Source organism: Macaca thibetana, chromosome 13, assembly GCF_024542745.1.
Source record: "Macaca thibetana thibetana isolate TM-01 chromosome 13, ASM2454274v1, whole genome shotgun sequence".
In the NCBI taxonomy this organism is placed as follows: domain Eukaryota; kingdom Metazoa; phylum Chordata; class Mammalia; order Primates; family Cercopithecidae; genus Macaca; species Macaca thibetana.
The window spans coordinates 78,998,464-79,015,374 of record NC_065590.1 but is presented as its reverse complement, the minus strand read 5'-3'; the positions used below and the strand labels follow the sequence as shown (position 1 = coordinate 79,015,374).

Genomic DNA, 16,911 nt, shown 5'->3' with positions numbered 1-16,911 from the left:
TGAATTTCCTTTACCCAGTTTTTGCCAGTTCTTGCACCTTCTTAAACTTTAAAACTTTGGGGCCGGGCGCGGTGGCTCAAGCCTGTAGTCCCAGCACTTTGGGAGGCCGAGACGGGCGGATCACGAGGTCAGGAGATCGAGACCATCCTGGCTAACACGGTGAAACCCCGTCTCTACTAAAAAAATACAAAAAACTAGCCGGGCGAGGTGGCAGGCGCCTGTAGTCCCAACTGCTCTGGAGGCTGAGGCAGGAGAATGGCGTAAACCCGGGAGGCGGAGCTTGCAGTGAGCTGAGATCCGGCCACTGCACTCCAGCCTGGGCGGTAGAGCGAGACTCCGTCTCAAAAAAAAAAAAACTTTGGAACCCCATTGCTTCCCAGTTATCCAGAGCATGCATGCGTGTGTGCTTGTGCTTGTGCTAGGCAGTAGTTGATATCAAAGTGATTGTTTAAAACTGCCTTCATCTTTCTCTGCATTTCTGTACTTTACTTTTTAATAGTCAGCCTTTGATTCTTCTCGTCATACCTGGGAGCAGTTCACTAGTGTCCTTTGCCTAGGGGCAAGATTCCCAAGTCAGCTGGTCTCTCACTCTGTAGCCCAGGCTGGAATGTAGTGGTGCGATCTCGGCTCACCTCAATCTCCGCCTCCCAGGTTCAAGCCATTCTCCTGCCTCAGCCTCCTGAGTAGCTGGGATGACAGGCACCCTCCACCACGCCTGGCTAATTTTTGTATTTTTAGTAGAGATGAGGGTTCACCCTGTTGGCCAGGCTGGTCTCGAACTCCTGACCTCAGGTGATCTGCCTACCTCAGCCTCCCAGAGTGCTGGGATTACAGGTGTGAGCCACCGCGCCCAGCCAGTCAGCTGGTCTTACACTCAGTCAGATGACCTAAAGCTTCTCTTAGCTACATGAATGAGCCATTACATTAGCAAGTAGCTGAGTCTAATGGTTATTGTTAGATGTTTCCAGAAAGTATAAGAATATACTTGTTAATGTCCAGCTAGTATATTTAGCTGAAAACTAGCGATACTGATGCACAAGCAATGCTGAGTCTCTTTCTTCTCCCACATAGACTGTGACTCAGTTTGTTTAGTTGCCAGAGTGCAGTTTTCTTTGCTCCTGTTGACTTGTTCACATTGGCTTGGAAAAGTAGATCTTTTGTTTGTCTCTTTCACTCAAAAGATAGCTCACTTCTATATAGAAAATAGTTTAAAGGTACAATAATCTTTCAAGAGCTTCAGTATTATTTTTCAAATATCAGAGAAACTAAAATCTAGCAACTCCGCCGTCTGTGGGCCAGGCACAGATTCCAGGCTTTAACCCTCATGCGGGGGTTGCTTCTCATCAGACCAAATTTCCCCAGCCTCTTGCCCTCCTGCAAAACTGATTGGAGGACAGAATTCTTATTTACATTCTGGGGCTTTGCACTGCCTTCAAATCTGTGTCCCAGAATTATAGAGAAAAATGCAAATTTGGTCTTCTAGAAGGGAGAAGAAAAGCCTTTTTAAAGCTCTCCAATTGAGATTAATTTCTAGTCATACATTTTCCTCAAAAAAATTATAACACCGTTTTCCCAGAAATATAAGAATCAGTCAATTTTTCTTATCTGGTTTCTTTCATTAATTTTACTTGTCTTTTGAAATTGGTGTTCTTCTGTTTGCTACAAATGAGGACAGTATGGGCTGCTTTTAGAAACAATCTCTTCAAATGAATTTCCATAATTATATTGGAATCTATCTTTATAGCCAGTTTTGTTGTGGGTTTCTGTTAAAATGGTTTTCTGTTTTTAAAATCAAGTATACAGAACTGTTTTCATCCCCTTTTTAAACAAAGCCACTTAAGCAAACTTATCATCTGCTTTTCTTTTCCCAAAATAACATTTCTGATCCTGCGTTAAGCCTGCAAAGTAAGCACTGTTTTTATAAATTGACATAAACCCCTATTATATAAATAGAATTGTTTTACATTTAAAGGGTACAACATGGCTATCATTACCAATTGTGTCAAGGTTATTTCAAGCACTTTATCTTGAGCTTTTGTTAGCCGTGGAAACTCAGTGTGGCTATAGCCAATATAAACAATTTTGGGGGTCTCTCCTTCCCACCGTTTCTTCCAGCCATCATGAGAACATTATAAGGAATGTGTTTTCGTGTTAGAAGCTGGTGGGCAAATGACTAACTTTCAGATGCCTAGCTTAATGAGTGCACAATTTTTTTATAGAAACTGTCATTGGGTGATAATGAGGAAATATAAAAAGGCAAAGCGAAATAAAATCTCCTATTGTAATACTCCTTATTCTGATATTAGAATTTTAAAACTAGAGAAGCATTATTCTGCCTTTTTTAATAGGAGCTCAAGATAACCAAATAACCCCATTTGATGAGAGAAAGCTCTTTACAGAGAATGTCAGCTGATATATGCAAAAGGAATGATGGGATTCAAAAATCATCATTTTGCAGTCCCTAATGAAATCATTGATTCAGACAAGGATCTCCAATAAATACTAAAGCCATTAGGTGAAAAGTTGATGGGAAACGAGGTCTTCCCACGCTTCAGAGGGTAGGTCCATAGACTGTTCACTGTGGCAGAGGGAACATTCCCTTCCAGTGGAGTGGTCTGGCTATCGTCACCTCAGCCAAGTGATCAGGCCCAGTATCATCTAGGAAGTTTTCTTGCCAAAAATGTTCAAACTGGACCTAATCACCCTTTAGCTCTAATTTCTAATTTATTGGAAATACAGAGAGTAAAGGAAAAAGGAAGAAAACAGAATTGAGACATTCTATAAGACTACTAGCCCAATTTCTTTTCTTTTTTCTCTCTTTTTTTTTTTTTTTTTAAAGAGATAAGGTCTTGCTCTTTTAAAGAGATGAGGTGGCCCAGGGTGGGGTGCAGTGGTGCCATCTAAGCTCAATGCAGCGTTGAACTCCTGAGCTCAAGCATTCCTCCTGCCTCAGCCTCCTGAGTAGCTAGGGCTATAGGTGCATATCACCATATCCAGCTAATTTCTTTTATTTTTTGTTGAGATGAGGTCTGGCTGTGTTGCTGAGGCTGGTCCTGAATTCCTGGCCTCAAGTAATCCTCCTGCCTCAGACTCCCAAAGTACTGGGATTACATGCGTGAGATTCCGCATCTGGATATAGCCCAATTTATTTGAAAAATCAGTGTCATATATGTGCATGCAGGCACACACACATACACACACTCAAGGAGGTACTATTTATTATAGATTTAGAAACTTAAAAGGCATTAAAAACAAATGCCTGATCCTTAATCATACATTGCTTTTTAAAAAACATTTTGAGCCAGACTCAATGGCTCACACCTGTAATCCTAGCATTTTGGGAGGCCGAGGCAGGCTGATCATCTGAAGTCAAGAGTTCAAGACTAGCCTGCACAACGTGATGAAAACTCGTCTCTACTAAAAATACAAAAATTAGCAGGGCATAGTGGCATACTCCTATAATCCCAGCTACTTGGGAGGCTGAAGGAGGAGAATCACTTGAACCCAGGAAGTAGAGGTTGCAGTGAGCTGACATTGCGCCATTGCACTCCAGCCTGGGCAACAAGAGCGAGACTCTGTCTCAAAAAAAAAAAAAATTAATTTATTTTAATTCTTTTGAATTAAAAAAATAAAAATAAACATTTTGGGGACAATTAGGAAATTTTGAAAATGGACAGGGTACTAGATGAATTCAGAGACTGATGGCTCAATTTGTTGGGTATGATAATGGTATTGTGGTTATGTAGAAGAAAGTTTTATTTTTTAGAGATGCATACTGAAATATTTAGGAGTGAACTGTCATGATGTCTCTCATTTGCTTTGAGGTGTTGATTGATAGGTTGATAGGCAGATGGATGGCTGGAGGAAGCAAGTAGGCACAGGAGTCATAGCTGTTGAATGTAGGTAGTGGGAATACCGGTGTTCACTTTACTATTCTTTCTGCTTCTCTGAATCTTTGTAATTTCTTATAATAAAGCGTTTAAAAGCTTCCCACTCTACTTCTCAGCTTTGGGTTTCTATTCCAGGTGCAGTATGTGATTCAAGGGTATCACAAAAGAAGAGAGTATATTGCTGCTTTCCTCAGTCACTTTGGCACGTAAGTTCTGCTCTGTTTGAACGATATACCAGTGATGCCCTCGCTTGCTGATGACCTCAACATGGGGCTTGATTGAGAAAATAGCAATTACTTCTTACACATGATACTTTTTTTTTTTTTTTTTTTGAGACAGAGTCTCGCTCTGTCACCCAGGCTGGAATGTAATGACACGATCCTGGCTTACTACAACCTCTACTTCCCGAGTTCAAGCGATTCTCCTACCTCAGTCTTCTGAGTAGCTGGGATTATAGGCATGGTCCACCACACTGGCTAATTTTTGTATTTTTAGTAGAGATGGGGTTTCACCATGTTGTCCAGACTGGTCTCAAATTCCTGACCTCGTGATCCGCCTACCTCAGCCTCCCAAAGTGCTGGGATTACAGGCGTGAGCCACCACACCCGGCCTCACATGATACCTTTTTAATGCTACTTTGATCCTTTTTGGTATGCTGTTTATACCAAAGCTCCCAGGATCCCCTTTTTTTTTTTTTTTTTTTGCCCCTTCAGTATTCTTTGGCAAATAGTAGAATCAAATATCTTCCCTAGAGCAGCAGCCTGGACAGCCCTGAACACAACAGTAGTAATGGTGGTGACAGTCACTTGTTGTAGAACTCTCTACAATTGGCATAGCACTTTTTACCTCCGTGCCCTCACAGTAGCCATGGGGTGAACCAGGCAGGCATCACTGACACATTTAGTGGAAGAAGCTCTGAAACTGTGGTAAGTTCAGTAACCCAGTGGAAGTCACACCCCTAGAAGAAGTGGAGCCAGGGCAGGAACCCCATTTCCCCAGGACTCAGGCCTCCTGATAGGACTCCACTGCCAACAGTGCCACACAGATCTGGGGAGGAAATCCAGCATTCGATGCAAAAGCTGTGGCTCGGACTCGAGGTTAGGAGTTGAAAGCAAGCACCGAGAGGGGAGAAGGAAGCCTGTGACACCATGGGCGCCCCTGGCTGCTCCATCCCTGTGCCTTTGCCCTTTCCTTCTGGCTGCCTGTGGCCATGCTGCCCTGCAGCCCTGTTTCCTTAAGGAAGTCAGAGGCCTGATCAAGCTTCTCCTTGGGCTTTGCTCAGTGGGACAGGGAATGGGTTTTCCTCACGATCTTTAGAAGGTGGAACATTCTACCCATTGTGGGTAACTAGGCAATAAGGGTTTTAGAGGTCTGATGATAGCCCGCCTTATTCCACAGAAGGCTTATAAATATATAAATATATCTAGTAATACAAAATTAAATTTTTAAATAAGGAAATTAGGATAAAAGGAAATTAGGAATAGGGAAGAGAAGATGAAACCAAGAAAATGATTTGTCACCCTCTGGGATATAAGAAAATTTCTGACTCCTCAAACCAATTTTAAGACATTTTTCTCATTCCCATAATGGAATTTTTTGTTTCTCCAAAATAGAAGTGTCAATAACCAAACAGTATGACTGTCTCTCACATGAGTCTTTAATACTTACGATTTTTTTCAGCTTTGTTTGTGAACATTTTGAGAAAGTACTTTTGATACAAATAGTGGTTAATAAATAATACCATTGATCTTATTATTTTTAAGTAAGATTTTCTTCAGTATATATAATTGAACATGAAGAAGCTAGCACAGTGGCCTCCAGAATGGAGTACACACACCGCAGAAGTTACACAGCTCACTCTATTGGAGTACAAGAAAAATATGAAAACTACATTTACATTTGCTTTCAAATCTCACTTTTTAAATATACTTTTTTCTGTATATTTTATTATGCATGTAGTACAGTAATATACTAAAATGGATTACATACTTGTCTTTGCCTATGGGATGCAGGATCTGAAAAGTATTGATTATCAGCACTATAACATTATTGGGCTAATTATAAATTCATAGAGAGGCCAGGCACAGTGGCTCACGCCTGTAATCCCAGCACTTTGGGAGGCCAAGGTGGGCGGATCACCTGAGGTCAGGAGTTCGAGACTAGCCTGGCCAACATGACAAAACCCTGTCTCTACTAAAAAATACAAAAATTAGCCTGGGCGCGGCGGCTCACGCTTCTAATCCCAGCACTTTGGGAGGCCGAGGTGGGTGGATCATGAGGTCAGGAGTTTGAGACCAGCCTGGCCAACACAGTGAAACCCCATCTCTACTGAAAATACAAAAATTAGCTGGGCGTGGTGGCGGGCACCTGTAATCCCAGCTACTTGGGAGGCTGAGGCAGGAGAATCACTTGAACCTGGGAGATGGAGGTTGCAGTGAGCCGAGATCATGCCACTGCACTCCAGCCTGGACAACAGAGCTAGACTCTGTCTCAAAAAAATTAAAAAATTAAAAAAAAATTAGCCAGGCATAGTGGCAGGCGCCTGTAATCCCAGCCATTCAGGAGGCTAAGGCAGGAGAATTACCTGAACCTGGTAGGCGGATGTTGCAGTGAGCCAAGATTGCAGCACTGCACTCCAGCCTGGGCAATAGGTTGAGACTCTGTCTCAAAAATAAATAAATAAATAAATTCATAGAGAGAAATATAAACTAAAGAATTATCAACTTAAGATCGGAATGATATACCAACCATTTTTTAGCAGATCACTTACCCTTCAGTGTCTTAGTTCTTTTACCTTTACAAGGAGTGTTAACTGTTCCTTCCAACTTAAACTGGGAGGGCATCAGTATCAGTGATCTGATTGGCCTGGTTTGGTCAGGGATATCGCATCTCTAAGGACATCAGAGTCCTCCTTGTATGGATGAGAAAGAAAATTAATCTGTCCTTAGCGTGGTTAGTATTGTCCCATTATGGCGACATCCTCCAGGTGCTCAGCTCTTGAGGGAAATGGATGAGGTAAGCCTACAGAATTGCGCCTGGCCCCTTCAGAGGTCAGGGGATGTTCTCTTTTGACACATGAAATATGCGTCTCCCTTCCTGAACCCAGCATTCACCCATCTAATGTTGCTATTTTGCCTTGAGCCCAGTGGGGAGGACAGGGGAACACAGTGAAAGGGGACACAGTTGTCTGGTGTGATTACCCTAACCCAGCTCAAGAAGAAAAGTAATATATAATACTAAATTTACTAACACTGTCATTGCATATTACTGTGTAGTGCCCAGTGGAAGTCAGACTTAACAATCACTGTACAGGTAGTACGTTGACATTTGGGATTATAGTGTCATTGCTGACTTGATTTCTTAATATGTCCTTCTACTCATAATTAATGTAATAACTAACATTTGTGTAGTATTTTATGCTTTATCTTATTTGTTTTTCACAACCCTGTAATGAATTTTGCAAATATTTTTATGCTTGATTTGCAGGTAAGGAAACTAAGGCTGCAAAGGTTAAGTGATTTGCCTGAGGTCATAGTAGATAGTGGCAAAGCTGTGACTTAAACCTAGATACTGTCATTCCAAACCCCAGACCGTTCCTGCTTTAATCCTCACTTGCCTTAAACCCGTCTCAGAGTCAATAACCCAGACTTCACGAATATATTCTTTACTTGGTTTTATTGCTTTTCTACCTTATTTTTATGAGGGTTTTTTTTGTGTGTGTGTGTATGTTTTTATTACTCAGAGGTGTCGTGGAATATGATGCAGAAGGCTTTACAAAACTCACTCTGCTGCTGATGTGGAAAGATTTTTGTTTTCTTGTACACAGTGAGTATACTTTTGCTGTCAGCATGTCAGCATACATTTTTAAATGTCCGAAACCACATGTAATAATCAGTGCTAGAACCTTTTGTGTCCTGTCTCAGTTCCTTTTACGGTAGCGTATATATATTTATTATGGGATATTAAAGAGAAAATATCTCTAGACCAGTGGTTCTCAACCACTGGAGTGATTTTGCATCTCAGGGGATGTTTAGCAATGCCTGGAGACATTTTTGATTGTTATGACTTAAGGGGGTGGGGATTTGCTACTGGCGTCTAATGGGTGGAGGTCAGCGATGCAGCTAAACATTCTACAATGCACAGGACAGCCCCTCACAAAAAAAAAAAAAAATTATTGAACGCAAAATGTCAGTATTGCCAAGCTAGAGAAACCCTACCCTAAGCAGATTTCTCTTTCACATTGTGTTTTCAGTATCAGGCCTCAGGACTTTTGGGATTATTAGAAACATACCTGCTGTGACCATTTGGTTATCATCCTTATTCAGTGAAAAGTCTGCAACTTTGATAAAATGTAATACATAACTTAAAGATGGGGCAATGTTTTCATGTATCCCCAACGTCATTTCTTCATGTTCTTCTGCATAGTAGCCATACTTAATGGTTGTTGTCACATAGTAATCCGTCAGTCCGTAAGCATCGACCCAGCTTTCTCTTGATAGATAATTTAGAGTCTTTTTGTTTCCTAATTATGTGAGAACCAGTGACCCATGGAGTCAGGTTCAAGTTGCAAGTTAACTGAGACCTTCATTCTGTGGTAATTTGGTATGTACAACGTTCAGTCTTCAGGCCAAGGCAAAGGAGCCAGCTTTCCCAGCTTGAGTTAGAGAAAAGCAGTGGGTTTGAATTGACTTCACTCAAACCCATGGCTTTTAGAACTGACCCTATGCCTCAATAAACTACTGCAGGAGGAATAACTTCGGCTATATTTAGCCAAAGGCATCAGACAGTATAAAGATACAGACTTCAAGGGATTTTCCTTCTGCAGCAGATTTACCTTCTTCGTTGTGATTTGCTTCGGTTAAAATAGTTCTTCAGTTCATTTTTCTACCTGATTGCACACCAATAGATAGTAAGGGAAGAAACCAATAAAACATCCATAGTGGCAGGAAGAAGAAAACTTCTAAGTAAAACCTTATCTTGGTAAAATTCACATGGAGATCATGGAGCGCAGGCCACAGTTTTAAGGAGATGGGCCCCTCTGCCTTTAGGTGTTGCCCAACAACCACCACTTTTCAAGCTGCCATGCACCTTGTCACCACCATAACCTACAGTGTGGGGCCAGGTCAGGACGAAGCCCCACAATCAAGGCCTCCTGGCAGTCTCCTCTTTGCTCAGTCTTCGATGGCCCTGCTAATCTGAGCTGAACACTGGTACTGCAGCCACCACTTTTGATTCTGACCTTATATATCCGTGCTTTGGTTTGGCATTCTGAGGCTTAATTCCTTTGTGAAATATCACTTCCTATTTGCTGTATTCACTTTACCTTACCACGTTGGTCCCAGTGATTCTTTCTCTAACCTGATGACCCGGCGGCAGATCTTGATTGCTTCCTTAATTTACTAATATCTCTTGTGACTTGGGAAAGTTGTCTGGTGTGATTATCCTAACTCAGCTCAAGAGGGACCTGGGCCTTACCTCAAATGATGGTGGTGATGGTCTCATGCCTCCTGAGTGGCTGTGGACAACTCCATCACAGCAGGACAATTGCAAACACTAAGATGAATGCTTCAATCAGTTCCTTCATCTCAAAGTGACATAATAGCCCAAGTCTTTTTCCTGAATCTTTGGTCTCCTAGCCGTTGTTCTACTTTCTGTTGATGTCAGATCATATCAGAATAAGGGGAAAAATATATTTCATGGCATTGCTCAGTTATAACCTATGTTTTCCACATGCAGCTCAAAGATGACTATTCTAGTGGTTGCTAGCAAGAAGAAATTGTCACTTGCAATGATGGTCAGGGATAAAAGAACATTCACCTCTCAGCTTCTGCCAACTCTTTTGTCAGTACATTCAGTATTGTAGCTATTGCTGTTGCTTTTGAAGGTCTATTCCCCACAGCATATTTTCTCCTTGGTACCATGTGTTCAGTATTTCTTACAGCTCCTTCTTCGCCTTTCTATCTTAGCTTTTCCAAATCAGACGTGCAGAATTGAGTCCCAAAGTCATCTTTTCATTTCATTTTGAATTACCTTCTTCAGAAACATAGACCCCCCAGGCACTCATTAGAACGGCTACCCGGAACCTTGGGAATTGTTTAATTGACTTTTTCCAAAGGGGCTCTTATTCCTGTTCTCCCCCGGCTGTTTGGTCCCTGTCTCCTAGCATCACTGCCACACTCTTGGCTCTTCTGGCAGATAAGACCCTGCCTGTGAATCAAAGAACTTTGATGCTGTTTCCTGCTCCATCACTCACTCACAGCCTGTCTTTAAATAAATTATTTTCACCCATTTCCTTTTTTCTTATCTAAAATATAGGACTTGCTACCTCAGAGTGAAGCTTGGTTAGATAATGTGTTTTACTTAGTCATGCAGTTAAACATCTGACACTTACCTTCCTTTGGAAGCATCTGCTGGCTTGGTTACAATGCCCAAGGGACCACTTGTTCCTTTTTTTCCCTTCCATGAAGATGGGGAGGGGAATATGAGGTGGCAGAGACTTAACAAAGAACATTGCAGTGAGATCTCAAGAGGTGAAAAGGAGGAAGGAAGTGCCTGGAAATAGAGCCATTCCCCTGTGGCTGCCTCTACCACTTCATGGAGGTTGAAGACCCAGCAGGACATGAAATATCATCTCTGTTCTCCCCTTCCTCCCTCTTCTCCCCAGGCCCAGGAAGATTGCTATTGATAGGACAGCTCCTGGCAATAATTATGCACATTTTGGATGCTAGAGGAAAGAGGCACTTCTCTTGAGACAGACAGCTCTGACCTCAGACTTTGCCAGAGTTTGAAAAAGCAGATTGCCTTAAGGAAAAGCATTGCACAGATTCTGGGATCTCTCAGGAGGTACGGCAACATCCTAGCATTCTGGCAGTTCCAGGAATGGGGACTGTGGCCATGACGGTGTCCATGGAGCATTTCCATCCACTTATTCCTTCCTTACATCATTCATTTTCAGCATGTCTCAAATCTTGGAACTGTAGCAGGATCAGAAACTTGCTCCCATCCAGAAACTATTTTTAGGAAACTTTCCTGGCCATCATCTAAGAATTTTTCATAGCAGTTATATAGGCAGTTCCATATTTGCTAAATTATGCTTACCTCGGGAGGTAGATGTTACCTTTAAGCTAGTAGCTTTTGTTTCTTTTCTTTTCTTTTTTTTTTTTTTTGAGACGGAGTTTTGCTCTTGTTGCCCAGGCTGGAGTGGAATGGCGGGATCTCAGCTCACTGCAACCTCCATCTCCCGGGTTCAAGCGATTCTCCTGCCTCAGCCTCCCGAGTAGCTGTGATTACAGGCATGCGCCACCAAGCCTGGCTAATTTTGTAATTTTAGTAGAGACAGGGTTTCTCCATGTTGGCCAGGATGGTCTCAAACTCCTGACCTGAGATGATCCACCTGCCTCGGCCTCCCAAAGTGCTGGGATTACAGGCATGAGCCACCGCGCCTGATCCACTAGTAGCTTTTCAGAATGCAGCATGGGAAGAGAACCAGATAGCAAAGTTAAGTAACAGAACAAAAAAAATGCTCTGGGGAAAAACTACATGCTTTTTTTTCGTGGGTCCCAGTCAGCTGCACTGTAAGTAGACACACGAGGAGGCAGCTGTCTACGGGACTAGAGGTGATACTTGGAAGGGGAGACAATTGAGTGTTGAGATTTGTGACTGTATGACAAGCTGTCTTTTTCCATTACCTATACATCTTTGGTAAATGACCCTTTGAGTCATTCAGCCTGGACTGTAGGCCTTGTCTCCCTGGTAAAATTCCTGTTAGACCAAATTTGACCACTTTTTTCTCTTGTTTTCCTCTACCTCCAACTTAACTGAGTTCTGAGTTTACTAAGAACCTACTGCATGCTCAGTACTATGCAAGGTATTAGGGGATATAAGTACATAACTCAGAGTTGACCTTAAGATACTTACAGTGACATAGCACAGAAATTGGAAAACTACAGCCTGCGGGCCAAATCCCATGTCAGCCTGTTTTTATAGGGCCTTGAGCTAACGATAGCTTTTTTTTTTAAACAGCGTCTCACTGTCGCCCAGGCTGGAGTGCAGTAGTGTGATCTTGGCTCACTGCAGCCTCCGCCACCTGAGTTCAAGCGATTCTTCTGCCTCAGCCTCCCGAGTAGCTGGGACTACAGGCATGCGCCACCACGCCCGGCTAATTTTTGTATTTTTAGTAGAGATGGGGTTTCACCATGTTACCCAGGCTGATCTTGAACTCCTGGCCTCAAGCAATCCACCCACCTAGGCCTCCCAAAGTGCTGGGATTCTAGGCGTAGGACACCGCGCCCTGCCCTAAGGGTAGCTTTTACATTTTAAAGGGATTGTTAGAAAACACAAGCGGAAGAATATGCCGCAGAGACAGTTTATGGTTTGCAAGGCCTAAAATATTTGACCCTTCACAGAAGTTTGCCAACTTCTTGTCTAGTTGATGAGAAAAAAGATTAGATCAAGGTGAAGTACAATGGTAGGCATTTTTAAAACAAATACTTTATGACTTGTCTACTTTATGCAAGACACAGTTATATGAGAGCCTCATGTGTTACATGTCTCGCTCTGGAGGAGGTCTTTTTTCTCCCACCACTGGAGCGCAGTGGTGCAATCATGGCTCACTGTAGCCTCAACTTCCTGCGCTCAGGTGATCCTCCCACCTCGGCCTCCCAAGTAGCTGGAACTATACATATGCGCCACCACGCCCAGCTAATTTTATGTAGGGACGAGGTTTTGCTGTTTCTCAGGCTGGTCTCAAACATCTGGGGCTCAAGGGATCCACCTGCCTCAGCCTCCCAAAGTGATGGGATTACAGGCATGAGCCACCACACCCAGCTTCTTTTCTTTCTTAATGAAGTCTAATGAGAAAAACAGACAATAAAGATGTAAACTTAACAAATATATAAATTCAGACAGTGACAAATAGCATGATGGAACAAAGTAAAAGGCTATGAATAGAGAATAAGAAGGAGTTGCTGTGACGATGGTAGGGAAGGCCTCCTGTAGAAGGTGACATTTCAGCTGAGACCTTAGCAGTGATTCAGACAGCCAAGGAAGGCGATTCCAGGGAAAGGAGTCCCTGTGCAAAAGCCCTGAGCCCTGAGGCAGTGAAGAGCTCTGCTTAAGCAGGCCTGGCTGGAACACAGTGAGTAAGGGGAAGGGCATTTGTTGACTTTTTTTTTTAGCTACCTAATGTTGAGTTACTGTCTTAGTGATTTATTCTAGAGATTACAATATGCATCTTTAACATAATTGCCTTAAGATTAATAATGCCTTCATTCTGGTAAAATAAAATGACATTGCTCCTTTTCCTCACGCTTATTTGTTCTATTAATTGTCATATATATTACATCTGTATATATTATAATATAAACACAACAATATAACTTTTTCTGACATTGCTATAAACAATCATTTTTTTTTTCTTTTTTGAGACGGGGTCTTGCTCTGTCACCCAGGCTGGAGTGCAGTGGCGCGATCTCAGCTCACAGCAACCTCCGCCTCCCGGATTCAAGATATTCTCCTGCCTCAGCCTCCTAAGTAGCTAGGATTACAGGCATGTGCCCCCACTCCCGGCTAATTTTTTGTATTTTTAGTAGAGACAGGGTTTTGCCGTGTTAGCCAGGATGGTCTCGATCTCCTGACCTCGTGATCTACCTACCATGGTCTTCCAAAGTGCTGGGATTACAGGCATGAGCCACCACGCCCAGCCACAGTCTTATATTTTTAAAAGAGAAAAAAAGTTTTCTTTGGATTTTGCCCTGCGCATTATTTCCAGTGTATCTTTGCAAGGCTTTGATTGCTGTGTTCCTCCATTTCATAGCTGTTATAATGGATTGGGGCTGGGGTGGCAGTGTTTATTCAATCTAATGAATGGTAAGGGTTCTTACTCTGATTTTTTTCTTTATTTTAAATGACTAATGTTCACACAGATGTCTTAGTATTATTCTTTCTGTATTTAACTTTAACTATCTATTTGTTCATTTGTTCATTCATTGGTTTTAAGTTGACATTAAGTATGGAAAACAGTTATTTTGTTTTTCAGAGAACACAGTTTCTGGTAAGACTTTTTTTTTTTTTTTAAGCCAGAGGAAATCAACAACTTCAGACTAATTCTGGTAGTCATTTAAATAATTATTTCCTTATAGGCCTGTAATCAAGGCCAATAAATTAGAAATCAGAACAGCTTTTGAAATTTTAAGTAAAAATGAGAAGCTTCTGTTTATTGCTACAAATGCTTCTGCCAAGCTCTGATTTTGTCAGGCTCTCCAATTCCTAGTATAACCAAGGAAATTATTTGCATTGCTGTCGCACTGTCACCTCACCACTAAAACACAAAGCTGTAGTTAGTAGCAGCCACTGAGTTCCTGAGCAAAGTGAGGTAGACTTTCATCTCCCCTCTACAGAAAGTGTTGTGTTGTAGAATATTTAGCATGCAACAAACAAGATGGCTACTACATTAATCGGTAAAACCAAAACGGTGATGTTGCTCAAAACTTGCTTACTTCTTTGGATACAGATCACATCTTTATATAAAGGAATATATTTGAAGAGCAAATCAGAATCAGTAAAATAATTAAAAACCACAATGCTATGTGTTAGAATTTGTTTCAAGTCAAGTCTATAAAAAGTGTACTATTATTTTAGAATTACCATGTTTACCTCATATCAGATGTAAAGATTCTTAGTAATTTATCATTTCTAGTATTAATAACTATCAGGCCAGGTGCAGTGACTCACACCTGTAATCCCAGCACTTTGGAAGGCCAAGGCGAGTAGATCACCTGAGGTCAGGAGTTCGAGATCAGCCTGGCCAACATGGTGAAACCTTGTCTCTACTAAAAATACAAAAATTAGCCAAGCGTGGTGGCACCTTAATCTCAGCTTCTTGGGAGGCTGAGATAGGAAAATCGCTTGAACCCAGGAGGTGGAGGTTGCAGTGACCCAAGAACGTACCATTGCTCTCCACCCTGGGCAAGAGAAGTGAAACTCTATCTCAAAAAAAAAAAAAAAAAAAAAAAAAAAACTATCAAAACAACAGGAACAAAAATTAATTATCAACAAAATATCAAACCAATCAGTTCTCTAATATTGTTCTAAATGATAAAAGAATATGGAAAAAGATAAAAGAAAATTTACTAAATGTCTTTTTGCCTTAATTATGAGAACTATTGAGTCCTTTAGATACTTTTACATTTTGGTTAATTTTTATACTGAGACTTCCTTGAAAATGGTTAGCTCTACTAGGCAAAGTGGTTTTCATCTTGATTATACACACAAGCACACCCTTCACCCGGTTTACAATTCAGAGAGTTCCAGTCCTTCAGCAACCACTGGCACTCTTTTGACTCAAATTGAAACTTCTGTTTCATCTTTAGAGTTTACTTCCAGAAAGCCTGTTTTGTAATTTCTGACACTAGTTTGATAATTTACTGGATTAATCTTCACTGGGAATATTGTCTTCATTATAATACCTTAGAATTACGTGACCCCTTTTAATGACCTTAAAGGATTTCTTTGAAGGAAGAAGGTTGTAAATCACTCGCACAATCATGCAATGAATTTTTCCCCTGTGCCCTCTTGTATACCTTGTATGAGTCTTTTCAGTTGTAATTATTGGATTAAGTAATTGCTAAAGCAAGTGTGTCTGACAAAGAAAGGTCTGGAAAAATTAGCAATTTTGACTTCTCAGTGATTTTTGACATGCTTTCAAATTAACAACTATAACTCAAGAACTCATCTTACCCAGTGAAAGAAAGGAAGCTGTTTACAGAGTAGCTCTTATGTTATTGATCTAGTTCAGTGTAACCTTTTCTTAGAATTAATATTAAAGTACTGTTGACATTGGTGAAGCATGGGCATTATTATATTTTGGTCCAGAGCTTCTGCTGTAGTTGAAAATAATAGTCATAACAGTTCATAGGTATGGAGTGAAGGCTGGGTGCGGTGGCTCATGCCCATAATCCTGGCACTTTGGGTGGCCAAGGCAGATGGATCACCTGAGGTCGGGAGTTCAAGACTTGGCCAACGTGGTGAAACCCTGTCTCTACTAAAAAAAAAAAAAAAAAAAAAAACATAGCCAGGTGTGGTGGTGTACGCCTGTAATCCCAGCTACTTGGGAGATTGAGGCATGAGAATCGCTTGAACCCAGGAAGTGGAGGTTGCAGTGAGCCGAGATGGTACTACTGCACTCCAGCCTGGGTGACAGAGCAAGACTTTGTCTCAAAAAAAAAAAAAAACTGTGTGGAGTATATGCCATGCTCTAGACACTGTTCTCAGTACTTTGCATATGTTATGTTCTTTAATCTGCAGAACATCTTTCTGAGGTTAATTGCCAGAATAACCCATTTTACAAATAACAAAACTGGCACAGCAAGATTAAATGACAGAGCTAGTGTTTAAATCCAGGAACAGATTCTAGATCCCATGTGCTAAACTGCATTACTATACTGTTTCAGATAATTGTTTGACAGTATCCCCAAGTATGTGTGATAAATTTCAAAAGCCTTTAGAGCTTCACAGAGACCCTCTTAGCCCCAAGAACAAGAGCAGAGGGTCAATGTCTGCAGCCATGCACAGGTCAGAGAGATGTGGAGACTGTCTCATCTCTCAGGAATGGAGTGCATGTCTCAGCAAAGACATTACTGATCTGATGGCAACAGGGCATGAAGCCGGAGTTGTTCCTCAGTGGAGGTAACAGGTTGTTCATTTATAATCCCCTGTCCTGTGGCACAAACTACTGGCTCAAGGTAGGGATTCACTTCTGGCCATTGAAAGAACAAAACTAAGCAGCTTATTAAGGAATGAAAGAGCTACTGATTACCAAAAATGTGATTTAACCTGTTTAGACATAGTGAATGTGGTCAATTATAATGGTTTGTCATACAAAGTTCATGTTAACCTACAAGGTCAAATGCCTCCTGAGGAAGAGGTGATTTAGATATGGGAGTAGCCCAGGTTCTAAGACGGTTGGAAGAGTAGGAACTGTGGCAAACTGCACACTCCTTTCTATCCTCTTCATTGTTGATCT

At 41.5% G+C, this 16,911-nt stretch overlaps 1 protein-coding gene across 6 annotated transcripts in view; it reads left to right on the top strand.

Annotated features, from left to right (window-relative positions):
- The window catches only part of BABAM2 (BRISC and BRCA1 A complex member 2), a 454,559-nt gene that overhangs the window by 351,187 nt on the left and 86,461 nt on the right, over positions 1-16,911 (top strand). For 5 of the 6 annotated variants that reach the window (XM_050754004.1, XM_050754003.1, XM_050754001.1 and 2 more), the window contains 2 exons: positions 4,026-4,096; positions 7,633-7,715. In XM_050754004.1, coding sequence (XP_050609961.1) covers positions 4,026-4,096; positions 7,633-7,715 — 154 coding nt within the window. The remainder of the gene's footprint in view (positions 1-4,025; positions 4,097-7,632; positions 7,716-16,911) is intronic. The other variant, XM_050754005.1, reaches the window with a different exon arrangement.